Source organism: Taudactylus pleione, unplaced genomic scaffold (genome assembly GCF_031769625.1).
Source record: "Taudactylus pleione unplaced genomic scaffold, aTauple2 ptg000560l, whole genome shotgun sequence".
NCBI classification, from domain to species: Eukaryota; Metazoa; Chordata; class Amphibia; order Anura; family Myobatrachidae; genus Taudactylus; species Taudactylus pleione.
The window spans coordinates 1,570,105-1,593,481 of record NW_028284962.1 but is presented as its reverse complement, the minus strand read 5'-3'; the positions used below and the strand labels follow the sequence as shown (position 1 = coordinate 1,593,481).

Genomic DNA, 23,377 nt, shown 5'->3' with positions numbered 1-23,377 from the left:
TCACTTAAGTAATTACTAAATGTTGATATTTGTTTAACCAATTTTCTCCTGCTTACAGTTAATTTGAGGTTTATTCTTATATCTGTTAAATATGGCTCTTTTGATTTACTTAAAGGGGCCTGTTCGGGGATTATTCCTGGTAATGGATAATTCCTAGTACTCTATGGCTATTCTGATGGGGGCTTACTTATTTAGTTCAACTCATCTACACGAGTTTTGACCTAGTCAATCTTAACTTTTTGCTAGTTACTATGTTTGGCTGTGACTGCGCTGTTATGACAATTCCAATTTCTCTCCACCATGTGTCTATTTTATTTTGTTATTATTTTTATTGTTATTTTTATTTTTTCTCTGTTTTTCTAAATGTGATAATTCTGAACGTGCTTTCTAGTAGTGGTAAATTCACAGAGCTTGTGAGACATGAGAGGTTTGCCTCCCGAAGTTTTGAGTTTCTATGCCACACATGTCATTCCTGCTGTTTATGCAACCTCCCTGGTAACCCTCAAAACTTAAACTTTTCTCCTAGGAGGATATATAGAAAAAGATGCATCATCCGATTTTACTCATTGAACCATAGATTGATCCATGCTCGTGTCTCACTATGACTTTTAAACTTAGACTTTGCACCTGGAATGTCAGGGGGATCCATTCCCCGGTGAAGCGGAAGCGAATACTAACCTATTTAAACAAATTGAAAACGGATATTACATACCTCCAAGAAACTCACCTCTCCCCCTCTGAGCATGACAAGCTTAACATGTAACATCAAAAAGTGCTGGCCTCTTCCTCATATACTTCCAAGGCACGTGGCGTGGCTATATTAGAAAAGGAATTCCTCATACTATACATTCGACTATCATAGATCCCAATGGTCGATATATTATAGCAGATGCCACCCTAGATGGCACAAGATACACATTGTGCAATGTTTATGGTCCTAATAGTTACGACAAGAAATTTATTTTGAATTTGATAACTATCCTGTACCCTTTCGCTGATACCCAAATTATAATGGGCGGGGATTTCAATTTAGTTGTTTCTCCAATTCTGGATAGAAAATGTTCCTCCCGCACACGCCCTAACCAGCCCAAAGTTGGGCTTCAATATATGGCGTCCCAATTAAATTTAGCAGACATATGGAGAGTGAGACACCCAGATGACTTAGAATACTCATGCTACTCGGCTACCCATAATACATTCTCTAGGCTTGACTATTTTTTCCTTTCTAACTCTTTATCCCCAATGGTTTTAGACACAACCATAGAGCCCATTTCTATTTCAGACCATGCGCCAGTATGGATAGATTTGCAGGGGAAGTTCCTTCTGGGTCCGTGCTCGCAATGGCGGTTTCCAGCTAAACTCGCCTCCTCAATTAAATTTAAAGCTAGGCTGGGAGATGCCTGGACGGAGTATGCGAATAATAATCAAGGCCACAAAAATGATACTAGTCTTTTTTGGCAAACTGCTAAGGCAGTTTTACGTGGTGATATTGTGTCTTTTATGAAAAAATATAGATCGGATCAGGAAGCCACATACAAATCTGCTCAATAATCCCTGACTGAAGCATTTCAAACATTTAAAGCGTCTCCCTCTTTGGTTAATAAAACAGCTTACTATGAATGCAGGCAGCATTTTAATCAAATTCTTACGCAGATTGATGACCGCTACCATCGGTCTGGTAAATCTCTTTTTTCAGCATGGAAACAGGTCTGGCCGCTTACTATCGAATATGTTAAAAGGGGTCATACCAATATTTGCAGCGCTTAGAGATGAACACTCAAACACCCAATTTAAAAGGAGATAAGATAGCAGATATCTTTTTTAAATACTATCAGAAGTTATATTCTCAGGAACCCATATCTGATTCGCAGAAACAATCTTTCTGGAACGGAATATCTCTTCCGCAGTTATCACTAACACAAATGGAGCATTTAACTAATAATTTCACTACTGATGAAGTCGATCAGGCTATAAAATTGCTTAAACCCATGAAGTCACCGGGCCCGGACGGTCTTAGCGGGGAGTTTTACAAAATACTCCGTCCGCATATTGTACAAACGTTAACTGACTTTTACAACTCTTTACTAGCCGGGGACCCTCTTCCGCAACATTTTAATTCAGCTATAGTGAAAGTACTCCCAAAACCTGGTAGAGACTTACTTCTCCCTTCATCCTATAGGCCCATATCGCTACTTAATGTAGATTACAAAATCTTTACTAAACTATTGGCAGATAGACTTAAAATTATACTCCCCTCTATTATACACCCGGATCAGAACGGCTTCATATGGGGCCGTAGCTCAGCCACTAATATCAGAAAAGTTCTTGCTGTAATGCAGTTCCTCCGCGACTCTCCGACAGATGATCCCGGGTTTCTTCTTTCGTTAGATGCTGAAAAAGCTTTTGACTTGGTGACGTGGGATCATCTGTTCGAGACTCTTAAAAGGTTCGGCATGCCCTCCGCTTTTATCCATTTAATTCTCTATACTCTTCCCCTAAAACGCAAATTCTAACCAATAAATACCTGTCCCCTTCTTTTCTCATACAAAGGGGTACGAGACAGGGGTGCCCCCTTTCCCCTCTCTTATTTGCAGCTGCCCTCGAGCCATTGGCCATAGCCCTGCGACAAAGCCAAGACTTCACTGGCATAAGAATCAGAAACCAGGAGTGCAAGTTATCTTTATTTGCGGACGATATGTTGCTTTTTATTTCAAGACCATTACACTCTATCCCTGCCATACTGAAAATTGTCGATATGTTTGGCTCCTTTGCAGGCTACCGAATTAACATAGATAAGTCAGAACTGCTTCCAATTAACGCACCATCCTTCCTGACTTCTCATCCTCATGTTGCTTCATTATTTACAGTTGTATCGCATAAACTTAAATATCTGGGTATCTTTATACCAACAACAATTTCATCATTATATAGTTATAATTTCTCACCTGTTATTCAAAAAATCCAGTCCCAATTACTACACTGGAAAGACCTCAAATTATCATTATTAGGCCGAGTGGTAGTAGTTAAAAATATAATATTTCCCAAGTTGGCGTATCTGCTACAAATGCTACCTATTATGATCACGAAGGCTGATGCTCTATTACGCACGCAGGCCTTTTCTAAATTTATTTGGCACTGTCGTAAACCTAGGATGTGTCGATCTCGCACCTATCTACCCAAAACCAGAGGTGGACTCGGGGTGCCACATATTGAGGGGTTTGCCAGATCTGCCCTCTTCCGTTATATCACTGATTGGCTGTTACATACTAGTAACTTCACTGATCCTGTCCTAGAGGAGGCCCTTTTCCATCAGTTTGCACCGGCAGCTCTACTTCATACCCCTATTGCACAAATCCCCTCAGGGATTAAATCTAATATATTGTTTAAGGACACCTATAGAGCGTGGATTAACATAAATAAAAGTCTAAAAGAGGTGTCCCTTCTCATCTCCCTATATACCCTTCTGGGGCAACCCATCTCTCACCCCCTCCCTCGCTAATCCGAATTTCCGAGCCTGGTATCAGAGAGGCATAATGTCTATCAAAGACGTATTTGACCCAGGTGGTCATCTCCTTTCCTTTTCAGATTTGTGAGAAAAGTATGATATTCCCCAAACGCACTTTTTCATGTTTTTACAAATTCGCCATTACATTCAATCCTTGGATTCTCCTCTGATTACTTTTGGTTCTCCAGATGTATTGTTATCAATATTGTCTTCGTGTAGACTAATTAGATTTAGTATCAGACACCTGTACTCCCATCTGGTTGAAGCATCTCCTCATACGTGTTCATCCACCATCCAAGCATGGCAATTGGAATTAATTGATTTACCAGATTTTAAATCCATTCTCAGTTGGTTAGATAAAATTTTGCCAGCCCTTAAATCCGCTCGTTTACAGGAAGTGCACATCCGTACCCTAAACCGAACTAATATAGCCCCTATCCAAAGAAAGTATTTTGTTCCCTCTGACTCGGGCAACTGTGTTAAATGTGGTCAGTCTGACGCTTCGCTATCGCACAATTTCTGGCACTGTGGTAAGGTTGCTAAGTTTTGGAATAAACTATTAGAATACATAAATTCCATGTTACATACACGATTACCCAAAACAGCTGCGCCGTTCATATTTGCGGAATTCTCCTCTTGGGAGATTATCCATCCTTTGCAACCTTGGAAATCCCTGTTGACTGTTATGGTCACAGTGGCTAAGCATTTGATCCTCAAACATTGGATCTCTAGTTCAGCACCTACATTAACTGAGTGGAGGTCTGCTATGCTGGAAGTGTTATATCACGAGAGGCGGATGGCTACGTATGCTATAGAAAGAGGTGTTCTAATCTTCTCCAAAAAGTGGGAATTATATATTGCACAGTTGCCTGATCATTTGCAAGATAAGTATCTGGAAGGTGTTTGAACATACGGATTGGTTTTTACGAAGACATATTGTTTAGTTACTTTTTTAGTTACACTTTCACCACCTCTTCCTCTCTATCTCTTATATGATTAGGGGCCTGGTTTGGGAACTTAGGTGCTTAAACTTGTAAATGCACTTTCTGATATTATAAGTTTTGGTCCGAGTGTGACGTGGGAATTTTTCGGATAACCCTGCTGGAAAAATTTAAATTCTCACAGGAATGTAAACCTTGTTGTATCAACCGAAATATTATTATGTGATGCACATGTCGTTTATTATATTTTATTGATTTTATTTTTCTTCTATTTCTTTTTATTTATTTTAATTTTATTTTCCTACTTATTTTATTTTATTACCTTATTTTCTGGTTACTTTTATCACCCCTATTTTCATTTTATTGCAAGAAAAAAAAAAAAAAAAAAAAAAAAAAAAAAAAAGAAGAGGGACAGTAATTATTGTATTTGTCTTTAAAACTAACATTGTTTGTATGTGTTTGTGCAAAATCCCGATTGGTGGAGATGTATGTTCATAAAATATGTGACTTTTCTCTTATGCTGTTCAATAAACAGTTTTCAAAAAAAAAAAAAAATGCACTAGCAATCACATCATTGTCAAAGCACTGTATTGCTTACTGATACAAGCAGGATCTTAATAGCAAAAGGACAAAGATTATAGTAGCCTAGGTGTAATATTTGATGTGTTCTCATGAAGACTGTCAGAGTATTATAGGGTTTTTGTACCAATGTTTTCCTAGTGCCTGAATTCCTCATCAAGGAGATCTTTAGTAAAGCCACTTACATTCCATGGCTTCCACAAGGCATCTCGTTCTGATAAAAACCAGGGAAGGTGATGAATATGCTCTTTAACTCTGCAGAAAGGAGCAGGGGTATTGCAGAGTTTTTAGGCACTCTGTAGAAGTCAAATGCAGTATCAATGGCAGGTAATCAAACAAAATATATATATAATCAGGCAAGTGTCCAAGGTGTGCAAAGATATTTTTCGTTTACATTATACACTTTTGTATTATTGTATATCACTAAACAAACAAAATTGCATTCTGCTAAGGCAGCAGGATCTGATCCTGATAAATAAAAGATTGGGAGGAATTTACATATTTGTCCTTGTTGGTTGGTCCAATTAGATGGATTACATTTAAAAGTCCCCAATAATCATCAAGCACATTTTTTGAATTTGGGGAGACAATGTAAATGAACCACAGAAATCTCACAAATATTCATTATGAAGTGTAAAGTGGTTATGTGAAGCAGAATAAATACAGAAGTACAAGTCTGGGGGAAGGAGTTTGTTGTACAGAGAAACAGTGGTTAGAAAATGATATTGCCGTAAGACAAAAGCACAGGTGGTAAGTTTCATAAATGCAATTTTGTACAAAGAATAAGTAATATTACTGCTCACAGGAATAGAAAATAAATGAAGGGTGTGAGAAGTATGATTTGGAAACAGTTCAATGTAAAGAATTAGTGCAATGGGGATTTTTGGTGCATAAAATGTGAACAAAAGGGGAGTGTTTTGTGTCCTCTTCTGTTTTTATGTGGAGAGATCACAATTTTTAGTTAATAAAACAGTGCAGAGGGCATTGAGCTACAGTAACCTACAGCAACCAATCAGATATCAGCTTTGACCAGACTAGTAAGAACCTACCATCTTAAACTAATAGGAGATCCAGGGTGGGGTTGGGGGGGCGATTTTCAATGGTTTTGGACACCCAGGGCATTTCGCGCATGTTGCTCTCAAATAGACTGGGTTTAGCCATGTAAAGCATCCAAACCCATCTAAAGTACCGGTTAGCACAGTCAAACAGCAGTTTGGGAGCCCATACCAGAACTTCTCAGATTTCTGCTCGCCATCTTTGGAGGGTCGAGCAGGAATCATGCAGAAGTGCCCGTTGGCAGGAACAATTGATTAACTACCACCTGCCACACAATACTGCTGCTGGCAGCAAAAACAATTGAATTCCCCCCGAAAAGTCAGATTAACAAAAGGTCTATTTTCTCTGCTTACCAGACTGTGCACGTCTGTACCCAAGTTAGTGTAGATGTTCTTTTATGCTGAAACTGTATAGGTCTTTGTAGAATTGTAGACGATGAAATACAGTCAGGTGCATAAATATTGGGACATTGACAGAATTTTCATATTTTGGCCTCTTTTCACCACCACAATGGCTTTGAAATGAAACAAACAAGATGTGCTTTAACTGCAGACTTTCAGACTTAATTTGAGGGTAATTACATCCAAATCAGGTGAACGGTGTAGGAATTACAACGGTTTCTATATGTGCCTCCTACTTTTTAAGGGGCCAAAAGTAATGGGACAAACTAAACAATCCTAAATCTAACTTTCACTTTTTATTAATACTTTGTTGCAAATGCAGGCAATTACAGCCTGAAGTCTGTAACGCATAGACATCACCAGACGCTGGGTTTTATCCCTGGTGATGCTCTGCCAGGCCTCTACTGCAAATGTCTTCAGTTCCTGCTTGTTCTTGGGGCATTTTCCCTTCAGTTTTGTCTTCATCAAGTGAAATGCATGCTCAATCGGATTCAGGTCAGGGGATTGACTTGGCCATTGCATAACATTCCACTTTTTAGCCTTAAAAAACTCTTTGGTTGCTTTTGCAGTATGCTTCGGGTCATTGTCCATCTGTACTGTGAAGCGCCATCCAATGAGTTCTGAAGCATTTGACTGAATATGAGCAAATAATATTGCCCGAAACACTTCAGAATTCATTCTGCTGCTTTTGTCAGCAGTCACATCATCAATAAATACAATGGAACCAGTTCCATTGGCAGCCATACATGCCCACGCCATGACACTACCACCACCATGCTTCACTGATGAGGTGGTATATTTTGGATCATGAGCAGTTCCTTTCCTTCTCCATACTCTTCTCTTCCCATCACTCTGGTACAAGTTGATCTTTGTCTCATCTGTCCATAGGATGTTGTTCCAGAACTGTAATGGCTTTTTTAGATGTTGTTTGTCAAACTCTAATCTGGTCTTCCTGTTTTTGTGGCTCACCAATGGTTTGCATCTTGTGGTGAACTCTCTATATTCACTCTTGTTTTGATTGTTGACTGACACATATACACCTACCTCCTGAAGAGTGTTCTTGATTTGGCCAACTGTTGTGAAGGGGTTTTTCTTCACCAGGGAAATAATTCTTCTGTCATCCACCACAGTTGTTTTCCGTGGTCTTCCGGGTCTTTTGGTGTTGCTGAGCTCTCCGATGCGTTCTTTCTTTTTAAGAATGTTCCAAACAGTTGATTTGGCCACACCTAATGTTTTTGCTATCTCTCTGATGGGTTTGTTTTGATTTTTTCAGCCTAATGATGGCTTGCTTCACTGATAGTGACAACTCTTTGGATCTCATATTGAGAGTCGACAGCAACTGATTCCAAATGCAAATGTCACACCTAGAATCAACTCCAGACCTTTTACCTGCTTAATTGATAATGAAATAACGAGAGAATAGCCCACACCTGTCCATGAAATGGGCTTTTGAGTTGATAGTCCCATTACTTTTGGCCCCTTAAAAATTGGGAGGCACATATAGAAACCGTTGTAATTCCTACACCGTTCACCTGATTTGTATGTAATTACCCTCAAATTAAATCTGAAGGTCTGCAGTTAAAGCACATCTTGTTTGTTTCATTTCAAAGCCATTGTGGTGGTCAATAGAGGCCAAAATATGAAAATTCTGTCAAATGTCCCAATATTTATGCACCTGACTGTAGAACAATGTGCAGTGTGTTGAACACACCAGCATACCTAGCTTGTTCCTCCTTTTTTTCCCAATCATGTATATCAAAATCATTAGCATAAAATATATCTTGAACATGTATAGCACCACTGTACTCCAAAATATTCAAAGTATGTTTAAATTAATCAGAGTATAAAAAAAGATACACTCTCCAAATCTCTGTAGGACCATTATAAAAAATGTTCCATGAGACTTTTTCATTAAGTCCTCTTAGAAAATCGTGTTCCCACTAGGCTGTTGTAGCGGGGCGCGGCACCCTGCCCTCACAGCCTGCGGGTGCCATCTTCACCCGTGGGTCGCAGTGTCCCGCGGATGGAGAAATGTGCGGTGACCCGGTCACCGCCGGAAAATAGATGCCGGGCTCATGCGCCCGGCATCTATTCTCACTGTCTGCAGCGCTTGGGGGCTGCCCGGCGTGTCCTTAAGTGCCGGGCATGCCCCTAAGTATGACGAAAATGGGACGCGTCTTGCAGACACGTCCCCTTTTCGGGCGAAAGCGCACAAAGTTGCCCTCTCTAGCTCCGTCGCCCTGCCTGCCGTCGGAGCAAGAGTGAACACTAGAAAAATAGTGTCCAATGTAAACATCCAACGGGATTCTCTTCTAAGGCTGGGTACACACGTAAAGATTTTCTGTCCAACCATCCAACTAGTTGGTTTGTTGGAATAAACATCTGGTATTTGCAGCTTCCAGATTCATTCCCCCTCGCCAGTTATAGAGTTTCCTCCTACAGCTCGGACTGGTTGTTCCAGCTATCCTCCATGATTGTCTACACTTCAGCAGCTGCTTCTATTTACCACTCTCCGTCTCCCTCCACACTGCCTTCCAGGCTTCAGCAGGTAGCTCAATTATTCAAGACTGTTGTTCCACTCTGCTCTGAATGCTGTTAGCTTGCTGTCTGTTTTCACCATCCACATGCTGTGCTCAGTGTATGCAGGCCAAAGTCTTTGGATCCGCGCTTCCTCTGTATAATCAGCAGCTACAGCTTTCTCAGCCCTACTGTGTGTAATCAAACTGTACATTTACACCTGAACTATTTTCAGCCTGTGTTATCCTGCCCTCCTGGCAGGCAACTCATCTAGCCAAGTTATCCTGCCCTCCCGGCAGGCAACTCATCTAGCCAAGAAATCCTGCCCTCCCGACAGGCAACTCATCTAGCCAAGAAATCCTGCCCTCCTGGCAGGCAACTCATCTAACCAAGTTATCCTGCCCTCCTCGCAGGCTACTCTACAAACCAAGTTTTCCTTCCTTATCTGGTGAGACACTTTTCCATAACATATGGTCAATGATTTTATATATTTTTATGTTGATGATTGACGTTTAAAATCTGCAAAGTGCCTTGCTACTAGTTTCTCAGAAGGTTTGCCCTCCAAGGCTGCCTGAATGGCAGACCTATGGAGGGCCATTCGTTCTTTGAACATTTTGGTAGTTTGCCCCACATGGCATAGGCCACAGGGGCAGGCGATTAAATAGATCACAAATCTAATGTTGCATGCAATATCTCATAAATTTTTACCCGTGTGGGGGTGATTAAAAGTCGCCTCAACTGCTAAGTATCCACACGTGACACAAGAGGGGCATTTATAGCATCCATTCTTCTTCCTCGTGAGAGGGGTTGAATTTGTGCCTGTCAATCTTGATAGGAATGACCTCCCGGAGCTATTCAATTCAGCGCGCTGCTAAGCCTGACTAAGGATTTCTTCTCGCATCCCTCCTGGGCTGCAAGCAGAAATCCAACAAAAGTACAGGCGCGATGCTGTATTCTACCCTAGGCGCGGCGGAAACAGCATCGCGCCGGGAAGTTGTCGGAGAATGCCCGCGACTGAACACCCTGTTTAAGGCACGAGGTGTGGGAGAATGTGCATTCCCTGACCGAACAGCGCGCAGAATTGAATAGCTCCAGGAGCTCATTCCCAGTGCTATTCAATTCGCATTGAATTGAATCAAGCCCTGTGATTTTGCCAGCCGTATTATACTTTGATTCATTTAAACATACCGTATATACTCGAGTAAAAGCCGAGTTTTTCAGCACATTTTTTGTGCTGAAAAAGCACCCCCTCGGCTTATACTCGAGTCATGCCCGCATGGTACGCAGCTGAGTAGCGTACCATGCGGGCCGCGGTGCAGACTCTGTGACACAGCTGCACCGCGTGTGTAGCGCTGACCAGACGGAGTTCAATCAGCACTACACACTGCCAAACACACAGCCGCCGGAGCCAGCAGCTGTGTGTTTGTTGTAATCAGCAGCCGATGAAAGTCTGTCAGACTCTCATCGGCTGCTGCTGCTCCCACTGCGGGAGCCATCTTCCGGCTCCCGCAGTGGGTAATGGGAGAGGCGTCATGACGACGTCTCTCCCATAATGCAAAGCGGCTGGAGGAGCTGATAGCAGCGGCGGGACCAGGAGCGGGGTTTCAGGTAAGTGTTTTTTTTTATTTTTATTAGGACTGCTGGGGGCACTACCAGGGGGGATTACTTGTGGGGGCACTACCAGGGGGGGATTACTTGTGGGGGCACTACCAGGGGGGGGGGGATTACTTGTGGGGGCACTACCAGCTGCTGCATTTCCCACACTAGGCTTATATTCGAGTCAATAAGTTTTCCCAGTTTTTGGGGGTAAAATTAGGTACCTCGGCTTATATTCGGGTCGACTTATACTCGAGTATATACGGTACTTTGAATATTTTCAAATAGTTACATATCAGTAACATTATGATACAATGATGTTAGAATACCCTATTACTTGCTTCCTTTTAAAGTTGAGATAATGATGCAATATTGTCAGCTTCAAATAGTGTGAGACATCAGTTATGCAGCATATGGATATGCAAATAAATGACATTACTGTGTTTCATTGTATTGTTTCCATACCGCAATTATTGCATAATAATTATAAATTCACTATACCTTCCCTCCCTTCCCAGGATACTGTACATTGGAATACCACCTGCACACTGACATGCCAGCTACTAAGTATCCATGTATGCCGTTACTAGGCAACACCGAGCCGCCCCTTCCTCAGCGGCTGTCGCTGCCTGATAACATCAGCATCTTCGGTCTCCCGGGGAAGAAGGACACGCTTGGCGCACTTTTCCTAGGGTCCTCGCTCATACACATTGTTATTTAAGGTAAGATTCTACTGCTGTTCACTTATGCACCCTGATGATATGACCCATGAGGTCTTGAAAAGTCACCTGAAAAAAACAGCACGTTATTTAATACAAATATCTTTCTAAGACCGTGGAGTGCCGCCTCTTTTTTGCCTAGGCAGAACATTTGGGAAAAAAAATAAAATATATAATTTGTTCCTATAGTGCGGTATAGCAACCACACAAAAAGGAAAGAGGCGGCACTCCTGAATCCAGTGGAAGAAAAAATAAATAAATAAAACTCTTGTATTCAAAACATCTTAGGCAAAATACAGTCATGTCGACGTTTCAAGGTCCTAAGACCTTTTCATCAGGACTATAACAGTATATTTTATTCCTGATGAAAAGGTCTTAGGACCTATTTTGCCTATGATGTTTTGAATACAAGTATTCACTGGATTCAGGAGTGCCGCCTCTTTCCTAATTGTGTGTGGTTACTATAGCGCACTATAGGAACAAATTATATAATTTTACTAAAGGAGGGCACCCTGCTGAACGGGTCCGGTTCCCTGAGAACCAAACCCACCCAAACTTCCTTATCCGAGGAGAGATCAGAGTCCGGCTCAAGTTTTCCCGCCTGACTCGAAAATCAAGGCGAGGCAAAACGTCATCATCCCGCTGTCGGATTCTCGCGGGTTCTGGAATGTATAAAAGTCCCTCCCCCACGGCGATCAGCACCATTTGCTTGCAGAGTCCCTGGCTGCCAGGGCTGCTGTGTCCATCCAGGGGCAGGGGCTGCTGTGTCCATCCAGGGGTGCCCAGTGTAAAAAAAAAAAAAAACTAATACATAAATAATAAAAAAATTATATATTATATATTTTTTTGTGCTGTACCCCAGTGTACTATACTTATTTATTTATCTTTTACTGTGACGCTGCCTGTCAGACTGCAGTGTAATATTCATACACATATTGTTTGTGACACTGTGGTAGCGCAGTGTATAACAAATATTGTCACACTGTTAGTGTGACAATATTTTTTACGAATACATTGGGTTTCCACTAAGTGGAGAACCAGTGGAGTAACTTTACAATTTAATAAAGTGTTAGCACTAAAAAAATAAATAAATATGCAACTTTTCACTTCTTTCCTCAATCATGAATAAATTATTAGTCTACACGCCGCCTACAAGACCACAACAAGTGCTAAATAACATGCATTATATATTAAACATAATGACATCACAAAAGCCTTAGCTGAGATTCACAAACATATTTTCAAAAAGTGAAAATAGAGCGTATGGTTTAAAAGACAAAAAATAAATAAATGGAATAAAGCAGCTAAAACTGCGTTCTCCGATTATAGTGTCCCTACCCATGGCCCCTCTACCTGTATTTCAGAGAGTCAGAGGGGTAACTCCATGCAACCATATTCTAGAGTGCAGCTGTTCCTCCTGTAGCCAAGGTCAGAAGATGGGTAGGGGGTGTGGTGTTATGGTCTAAAAATGGAGCTCACATCCACTAAAGTGGATAATGAATCCCCAATCTAACAGGGAGCGCAGCTGTAATTTATACACAACACAAGATGGGATGACGATATAGGCTTGGGTGCTGGTTTAATCTGGGGTAACTATATAAACTGGGGTTATAGGCTGGGGTGACGCTTGGGCATAAGACCAGAAAAGCCACATCTTGGGTGTGGAATGATTTTAATCCAAATCCTGACAACAGTTGTGAAGGCATGTGTACCATTTGTAAAGTTGAAATTAGTAGAGAATCGAGATAGGGACCATAACCATCTAAGAACCTCCTGTTACTTCATCTGCAGCGCATCCATCAGATTTCATCATTATCCCCATCAGTGTGTACATCCTCTTCTTCACACAATATTAAATTTGTCCCCGCTGGAATACACCATTACAAGCTCCTCTGTATTTGTTTTACTTAATTGCTGGTAAAGGTCTTCCTCGTGGAATTTGTAATTCATTTTGGTGATCAGGGTTCGCAAAATACGCGCTACAGCACGTTTTTACGCGCTATAGGGAGTTGCGGACCCGATTTGAAAAACTCAGCAGGTCCCGCAGGACACGCTGTGTGGGGCTATGCTGGGTGCAGCAGCCTATCACCGCCGGCAGCACCTTTTCAACCAATAGCCGCCATCTCCTCAGTCACCTCCGTGTGGTGTCCCCTCTTCTAATCTCTGGCTACAGTAACTTTGACCAGTCAGTTAGACACCCGCTGGCCCACCACGCTCTGACTTCGGACTGTCTGGCCAGGCCCACCGGTAAGGACAAGCAACAGCGAGGCAGAGTCTCCTTCCTGCATTCTCCCTGTTCCCAGGTCAGACTCGGAATGATGTCTGCATGTGGTCGGCAGAGCGGCTGTACAAAAGTGCAATAGTGACTCGGAATGATGTCTGCATGTGGTCGGCAGAGCGGCTGTACAAAAGTGCAATAGTGGGCGCTGTGCGGATTCGGCCGCCGGGAGACGCACCCAAGGCCGCCAGGGGTGTTTGGAGGCCCTGCACCTGGGGAGGGGGGAGTTGCCGGGCGGCTGTCCATACACGCCGGCCCGGCAGCATGGAGTGACTTCTGTGTCAGGCAGCCTAGCAGACCTTCAGATTGGCTGCCTGCCACTAGAGTGAGCCGGCTGTGCAGAGCTCAGTGTGGTGAGCAGGGAATGTCCAGAGACTGCTCAACTCCAGCTCCCCAATGTGTGCCTCTGCCCCAGCTCCCCAGCCCCCAATGTGTTCCTCTGTCCCGTGCCCCAGCCCCCAATGTGTGCCTCTGCCCCAGCCCCCATGTTCGCCTCTGCCCACCCTCCCCATATATGCCTCTGCCCACCCTCCCCATATATGCCTCTGCCCAACCAGCCTTTGTGAGCATCTGCCCACTTCCCCCCATCTGTGTGCCTCTGATTGGGGAGCCCTACTTTTTTAATTTATACTGGTCCCACATATTCTGATGTAAGCCTGCCTGCACCTACAGTGCTGCATCCTTTGTAGTTTGACAGTGCTTGACTTTTCCATGTGATTCAGATGCAGCCCGATCTTGGCATGACCCAGAGACGATGCGGTGACATGACGTCACGTACCTGCTTTCCCCCTCCAGCTACAGTGACACAGCACTGCAGGCAGCCGTGCAATGAAGTTGAATCAATGTGTTTATATTTTTTTTTTTTATCCTATTGGGGCCAATGGTTGTCTCTTTTTATCCCATCTGGGCCAATGTGTGTGTTTTTCTTCATGTGGGGCAAATGTATTGGTTTTTTCCTACTGGTGCCAATTAGTGTTTTATTCCTACCGGGGTCAATGCCATCTGCTACATGCTTCATGGGATTTAGATGGGACCCAGAAAATGTCAGGCAGGACCCCGATTTTTTAAGGTGAGGGGTCCCTGGGATCTACATTTTTTTGACTCACATCTTTTCCACATTTTGGGGAAGTAGCCTCATAGGCCGATCACTGACAAGGTTCCCGGTAGTGCTGAAAACTCTTTCTGAGTACACAGTGGAGGATGGGCAGCTCAAGCAAAGCCAGTTTGTGCAAGGGCCTCCAAATTACCCTTTTTTTTTCCTGCCAGTAGTCAAACAGACTGTCTGACATGACTATTTGGATGCCATCATTAAAAATTTTGAAATAGTCCTCAACCATTCTTTGGATGGTGACCGTATAAGATGGAGTCACGGTAGAGGTGTCATTAATTGTAGGCAATTCTGACCCGACCAGATGTCAAAACTTGGTTGTGTTGACTCATCTGCATCACCAGTGGGTGTTTTGAAAGTTTAGTTTTTTCTCAGCAGATGCACTTGCTGGAGAAACTGAAGGAGAAGCCATCGCTGCATCACATGCCACTTGAGCTGACAATCTGCTTATCAACAGCTCTTTACATCTCTTCAGATGTGTCCATTGGGAAGAAGAAACGTTGTCTTCATCCCTTCTGGGAAAATCCACTCCCAGCAGCAGGCATGGTGCTCAAGGATTCTCAAAAACGACATAGCCCGTATTCAATTTGGAGCGAAAAGCAGAGATCGGCGAAAAGTTTTGCCGATGATGTCATTTCGCCAGGCGGAAAAGTATCACCGTATTCAATTTGAAACACTTTCCTCCTAGATGCAATGTATTAGGCGAAAAAGTTTCGCTTATGAATAGCAGGGGTGCAACGTTGCGGAAGCCTCATGCAGCCTTAAGACAGTCCCCCAAAAGTAACCTGCGTCGAAAAATTCTTAAAAAAAACTTAACACCCCAAAAAATGCTTACATTTTGGGGGCAGAAAAGAAAAAAAAAAAAAAAAAGTTGAGGACAAAGTTAAAAACTAGCAAAATAGACTCCAGGGGGGTCCCCAAGTATGCCCCAGGTGTTTATTTTTATTGCAGGTGCTTGCGTTACGTGGATTTTTTATATATTTTAAAATTATACTTTAGCAACTTTAAAATATGCTTTCCCCTCATTTTCAGGTACCCAAAATTTGCAGGGACTAGTTATTTTCTCCTGAAAATAAAACAAAATGCTATTCTTCACCACTTATGCAAAATATGCAAAACAGCACCTATTGAGACCATTTAAAAACACCAAATACCTTCAGCAGGCCAATTCGGGGATATCCATAGTGATCCCACATGTCCGTGCATCTTTTGGGGGGTGCCAGGCAGATTACCCCATTTTGGAGAGGAATTTCCGCCTGTTCAAGTATCGCCGGGTGCAGTTTTCGCATACTTTCATATTGAATAAGGGGAATCGTGGGGACACGCGTGAAAAGTTTCCGCACACGAAAGACGCGATGTAGGTGAAAAGTTCACCAGGCGAAAAAGTTGCGTGGGTGCGAAACATATGGACTTAAACCTTAAATCTTACATTTGCTCTGTTCCGCTTGTCCACATATCTGTGCTGGTTAAGTGGACAGTGGGTGCAATGGCAGTTTGAAGGCCACTAACTAATTATGCTTTTTTTAATGTCCATGTACAGGTTGGGAAAGAGTGTTAAGTGGAATCTTTGCAAAGGATTATTTAACAATCAGCTGTTTTGGAAAGCACTACTAGTAGTTTTCCTGGTCCCCTTCTGGGATGAAAATTCACTCACAGCAGCAGGCATGGCTCTCAAGGATTCTTCTGGGGCAAGGACTGATGTGAATGAGTAAAATTTTTTGTAAATGCCTCCCCTCCCTCATGAATTTACTTCGGAATCAAAAAATTAAATTAAATATACTACCAAACAACCCTTCCTGTCCCTGCCTTCAACTACATACATACTCCAACTCCCTCAAGCCTCTTGAATAATAAAAACATTTGTTTCCTGATGTGCCATGTTGGAAGTTGAACTGCCGCATGTTTGTGCCGACTACTGCTACCGCTTAGCTTAGTCAGCCAGCTAGCTTGGTGCAAATTTTGGGCCTAAACTGGATGAAAACAATATTGTGAGCTGGTCAAAATTGACTGGAAACAAGTGGAAATTAATGTTAATAATATTGTAGGAACAAAAAACAGGCCCAAATTATGCGATTTTAACTGTTTTTATTTTTTCTAAAAAAAACAAAGATCCAAAACCGAAAAAACAAAACAGTTTGGCAGTTTTGGCAAAACCAATCCAGATCCAAAACACAAGGATCGGCGTGTGTGTAAATATATATATATATTATTTAAATATATATATATATTTAAATATATATATATATATATATATATATATATATATATATATATATATATATATATATATATATATATATATATATATATAGCGATGCTCCCCCCAAGCACCCATTAGTCACAGCCACAGGTGGAAACAATTGTGCAAAGACATTAACAGGTGAACAAATTAGATCACAGATATATGATCAGTTGTGCAGTCTGGGTGTTGGTGTTAGAAATGGAAGGATATTATCATCATTTATTTATATGGCGCCACAAGTGTTCCGCAGCACCTTACAAGGTACATAGCCAAAAAGTGACTTACAGTAAAATACAATACAATGAAGGACAAGGACATGGATAATATACATTGATACATAGGTGGCCATAACACCCAATTAAGCAACAAAGCATAGGCACCAAGTGTTAGGTGTCCTAGTGGTGAGTAAGAAGTAGATGAACATAAAGTAAGGAGAAGCACAAGAGGGTAGAGGGCCCTGCTCCCAAGAGCTTACATTCTCAAGGGGAGGGGCAGACAGATGGGCATGATACAGATGGGGAAGACAGGGAGGAGGGACCATGTAGTAGCAAGTTAGGATGAGAGCTGGAAGAAGATATGTAGACTATTCCCTTAGAGCAGGGGTGGACAATAAGCAGCCCTTCAGCTGCTGTAGAACTACACATCCCAGCATGCCATGACACAGTTTAGCTATTTGGTAATGCTGAATCAGTTGTAGGGCATGCTGGGATGTGTAGTTCACAACAGCTGGAGCGCTGCTTATTGCCTATCCCTGCCTTAGAGAGTGGTTACATTTATTTAGACAAAGTTATTCAGTGTCTGAACAGAATCAATTTGTGTTTAGGCAGCATAGAGCCCAACAGCCATGCCACACATATTAGTGCTACTAGCCAAGGGTGTAACTTCATCCAAGTCACCCAGAGGGTAATCTTTAATTTATTGAACATATGATTCAGAGAACCATGTTAGTATAATAAATTTCCCTAGCTGCCTAGTCAGCTGCACTTTGCTTAGCAATGATGGGTGCATTCTTCACTACTGCAAATAATATAACCTCTGTGTCAGTTGTTCCCAAAGTTTTTTGAGTCGGGGCGCCGTACAGTACCAGCTTTGTTATCACGGCACCCCTAAGCCAAAAGTTTGTTATTGAGAAATTCTGTAAAATTTTGTAAATTAGTACAGTAAAGTAAATTGTGCTTGCCTGTCATACTTAGGTTCAGTTATGTGGTGGTGGACAGCTTTGAGCTTCTGTTTATCCACATATTTACATTACATTGACTAGAAATTATTTTATTTGGTGCTGGACCACCAACCTGAGGCACCCTAGCAAGTGTCCTGATGCACCCCAGGGTGCCACAGCACACAGTTTGGGAACCACTGCTCTATGTAATAAGAAAGCATGAGTGTGTCTGTCAGTTTGTCCTTATGCACGGCCCGAGTTTTGTATCTAGCTCCACCAAATTTAATATGGTGGTGTAGTATGATCAGGATTCATTTTTTGCCTAGGTTTGAACCTCATCAGGGCCACACACTGTTACACTATACCTAAAAATGGGGACACTCTTAAATTACACATTTTCAGGGGCTCAGGGCTTACTTCATACGCACACTGCCACACTCTTGCAGGCTCATGAGCAGCTCAGCACTTGATACATTCCACTCGATACATTCAAGACTGTAGCAGATCGCACAATCAATCCACAATCTTTGATCCTAGCAAAGCTTAGCATATGGAGATGACAAACAGCTGGGGAGATTGATCGCAGCCACACAGTCTCACTGAGGATGGGCCCCCTTCTGTCCGGAAACAGGACTCCAGTCCCAGCATTTTCCCCTGATGGCAACCTTGCTAGACCTGTTCTTTAATGTTGGTCTGCAGAGTGAGTTCAGAGGGTGATTCAACTGCAGACGCAGTGACAAGGATCACACAGATTCCCGATTATCAGGAATCTGCGCATGCACCTGACCCGTACTGCGCATGTGCAATACAGGACTGCACACAGTCCTGCAGCAGACTGTCAGTGATCAACAGTCTGCTGCCATTTCTGGGCGGGGAGCGGGCAGCGATGGCCTCCGGTTCCCAAAACTAAATGAGGTTGTCGCTGTTTGGGGGAGGGGGGGTATTGGTGAGGCCAAGATCTCCATCAGCTGATGATTTCCAGGCTTCTTTTACTCATATGCGGCATCCGGCTTGCGTGACCCCATGGTCACTTCGCCGGTCCAAGGGATCGCAGTTAATCTGGTGCTGCGTACTTGGACGCATCTCGGATCAGTAATCCGTGCTGGAAGCGTAACGCCTCCTGCTGCATTACCATATTACAGCTATCACAGCTGCTAACATGTCTGCAGCTGAATCACCCCGTCTGTTCGGCAGTGATTTCTGAAACTATAGTGATTTTGGAAGCTATACTGATTTCTGTTCTGTAAGTCAGCCAGCTCCTGATATACCCATTTCAAACAGTATGAGAATACACCTGTCTGCACTAGCATTTACTCCTTATATTGCATAGTTATCTAGGTTATAGGCGAGGACAATGTATAAAAAAAAAAAAAAAAATGAAGGCTGCAGGTGTACTTCTGGGTCCAGTCTTCAACCCGGCCAACGCCGGGTATCCCAGGTAGTTTTTAATAAAGTCATTAAACTTTGATTGCTCGGTTTCCAGTATTAAACAAAAAATAAATAAATCCCACAATGCATATAACTGAACATTCCAAAAAGTTAATCAAACGGAATCGGTATGGCCGGCGGTTCAAATCCCGGCAGCCCGACAGAGGAGGAAATCCCGATCATCCAAAGGTAAGTATAAACTAACCTAATTTTCCCCCCTAACCCTCCTTTAGGGTGCCTAACCCTAACCTCCCTCCTGTGCCTAACCCTAATCCCCCCTCTAAGTGCCTAAACCTAACCCCCCCTTCCCCACCACAAAACCTAAGTCCCCCGGGGGTGCCTAACTCTAAGTCCCCCAGGAGACCTAAACCTAACCCCCCCTCCCGCGCACGGCTGTCCGCGCCCAGCATCCCTTCGATCTGGATGCCGGTCACCTGGCGTCGGTAAAATGACAGGTGTCTAGATTTCGACGCCTGTCATTGTCGCCGGGATTAAGTAGTCTAGAAGCCGGCGGTCGGCATTCCATCCACTGGCTTCATAAACGTATACCAATCAAACAAAGACTAGAAACACATGGTAAAACTAAGGGGGGGAATTACATCACACCACCTGCAAATATCCAGCTATCACTGACAGATTTCGACTCCAATATAATGGTCAGAAATCATACAAAATTATTGCATGACATAAAGTAGTTCTTGCACAACATTTACTATAAAACACTAGTCTCTGTCAGTATGTTAGCTTAGACGTCAATGTAAACAAGTGTGTGAGCGTAACTAAAATATACCTGTTGGGTAACTAAATAACCATTAGTGGAAAGAGAAATATATTTAGCAGTGTGTCACCATTATCAATAGAAATTACAGAAAGATATTTATCTCACAATGCTTTCACAAGCAAGTGCAATATGTCCTGGGCAGGAGGAAAAAAAAAACAACTATAATTAGCTAGAAGAGGCTAAAAAATAAACGAGTTATTCCTGGTAGAAACAAGTGACTTGGGGGAAAAAAATTAAAATTGGTCTTATACTGGACAAAAATTAAAGTCAGTGAGCAAAATGCCAGGAGCCAGATAACTAGTGCACCTAAAAATAAAAAAAATAAAACATTGTTGGTCCCAAAGTATTGGGAGTTCTCTCTATGAATGCATGTCTTCCCTGGCTCATTAACACTTACTGCTTGCTGCTAGATATGTCTCATTGGGGGCAATTCAATTCAGCGGGATATTGAATAGCCCCTGGAACGAGTTCCTGGAACTATTCACTTAACCGCGCTGTTAAGCATTACTAGAACTTCTTAGGTCAGAGAATGTCGGTTACCGCACATTAAGCTGGGTGTTTAGTCGCTCTAACCTACATTCTCCAACTAAAGTACCAGGTACAATGCTGATAGCGCCGCGCCAAGTCAGAAAACAGCATCGCAACTGGCACTTAATTTGGATTTATGCTCGCACCTCAGGAGGGTGCGAACAGAAATCCTCTAGTCAGACTTAATGGCACAGTCAATTGAATAACTCCAGGAACTCCTTCCTGGGGCTATTCAGCACCACGCTGAATTGAAGCACCCCCATTGGTGTTGGTTCAAGAAAAATGCCACCAACAGTTCTAGTACAATTCTGCATCTCTGAACATCAAATTACCTGTAACACTGTTATTAAACTCAGGATGAGAAGGACAGCAGAGGTTGTCACTCACTACTAATCATGTCCAGATGGTGATGAGGTGTTTCCAGGTTCAGGGGTCTATTTACTAAGCAGTGTTAGGAGACAGAGTGAAAAGTGATAAGGTGCCAGCCAATCAGCTCCCAACTGTCATCTCACAGGCTGTGTTTGAAAAATGACAGTTAGGAGCTGATTGGCTGGCACCTTATCACTTTTCACTCTGTCTCCTAACACTGCTTAGTAAATAGACCCCTTAGTTTCACTTTAATATTTATGTGAATCACTGTACTTGTAACACATTTATCTGGACAGACTGATAATAATGATAATAATATAACCATCAACATCCACAGAGACAGCTTGCTACATATGGCTTAAAATAATAACACGACACAGACTTACAGATCTACTCAGCAGGAAAGAACGAAGGTTACGGGGACATTTCAGCTGTAGTATCGGTACCTGAGGTAACAATGTATTTTCCTGACACTACCCCCAGCAGCTCTGCTCCGAACTGATGGTCACTGGTCACTGCAGCACACAAAGGCTCGGGGTTACAATGCAAAATGGCACTTTCATAATGTATATAACACAGCTGGGTCCATACGACCAGACAGGGGAAACACAGGGGTGACAGCTGGGAAGTGATAAATCCAGTATTACTTATTATCATCATCAGGAGAACGGAGACGTACAGTACTAGCAGCGCCTTGCAGAACCCTGTGCCCAGAACTAGGCGGGTCAGAGACCATTAGTACACACTCCGCTCCTGCCCCCCTGACAGTATATCACCCCACACGCCCGTACAATAGAGTAATAGCTCACCCGCTCCGCTCCGGGTCCCTCCGCTCTCAGCACTCCCAGGCCCTCTCCCTCGGTGTCTAAAGTGACAGTGTGGCCGCCGGCAGCCCTCTCTAAACGGACACTCGATCGCCCGGAAATAGCCGGTACTCTTCAGCATCCTAAACCGACAGTGTCCAATCACCGGGACAACCACAGCGCCGCCATGTTGGATATTGGAGGCGCCAGGGGGGCGGTGCTGTGGGTAAGGCCTCACGGGGGCCTCACACAGGGCTGTCCTCAGAGAACGCCAGCATCATTAGCCATATATGAAACGGGACTATAGTCTGACGGTCACTCAGTAATGACTCATTGCTAGCGGCGGATGTTGTTAGGCAGATAGTGTTCCGCTGTCTGTGTGCCAGGGGCAGGCCTTGCTGCGGCGTGTGTCTGTTCTGGTCTATGCCACTACAGGCAGCACTGGGAGAGCTGCGGGCCCCCAGATGTGCTGTGCTGCTGTGTATGGTATGTTGTTAGTATATACATCATTATATGGGCGCTGACTAGTTCCCCATCTCAAAGATTGGAGAAAGCTCAAGTAACAACCAGTCAGCTCCTGTCACTTTTCAAACACAGCTGTGAACAGAGAGAAGCTGATTAGTTGGTACGTTATTTCAATTCAAGCTTTGTTAAATCTCCCCCTACTAGTCATTATGGTGAAGGTAGGCTATATTTCCCCTTCATCCTAAGGACCCGGACGTGACAGGCAGTGAGGGTAGAAGTGCTGTTCCATGCCCATTAAGGCCACCAAGAGAAGAGATTTGTCCGCTCGTCATGCTTCGGGCACGGTGGCTCGCTTCGCTTTCCACAGGTTTATATTCCCCCTGTATGTCCATGAGGATAGTAAGGAATGACGTTGGACAATAACTGATGACGTCAGGGTCCGCTTGGTGAAGGGTATCTAGACACTACCTAGTAAGAGCTAGCTAGTTCCTCTTCTCCGAAAGGACCTTTTTGCCCCTAGAGGTCAGGTTCTGCCAATATCAATAACAAAGGACTCAAAAGAAAGGGGCGTGGTCTAGTATCCCCAATTCAAATTACGCCACACAGTAGCACTATCTTATTCACATTACATCGCACATAGGGCTTGATTCAGCGTGCACAAGACCCAATCTGCGAGTGTGCAGAATGGGTCCTGCACAATCGCACACAAGCCCTTGAATGCCTCTGCCTGATTGACAGGCAAAGGCATTTAAGGGGTGATGCAGGGGCGGCCGGTGTTCCCGGAAACGGCATGGCCAACCCAGAGACTGCGTGGACATACGCAGCCTTCTGGGCTCGTAAGACGGCCAGCCAGAGTAAGCTGAAGCTTACTCAGCTGTCCGGCCACCTGGCGCCATCCACCA

General features: G+C 43.3%; 1 protein-coding gene across 3 annotated transcripts in view; it reads right to left on the bottom strand.

The window, feature by feature from the left end:
* The window catches only part of REXO1 (RNA exonuclease 1 homolog), a 126,887-nt gene extending 104,638 nt beyond the window's left edge, over positions 1-22,249 (bottom strand). For 2 of the 3 annotated variants that reach the window (XM_088452953.1, XM_088452954.1), the window contains exon 1: positions 22,017-22,249. In XM_088452953.1, coding sequence (XP_088309079.1) covers positions 22,017-22,152 — 136 coding nt within the window. In that variant the 5' untranslated portion in view covers positions 22,153-22,249. The remainder of the gene's footprint in view (positions 1-22,016) is intronic. The other variant, XM_088452952.1, reaches the window with a different exon arrangement.
* Positions 22,250-23,377: the final 1,128 nt, after the last annotated feature.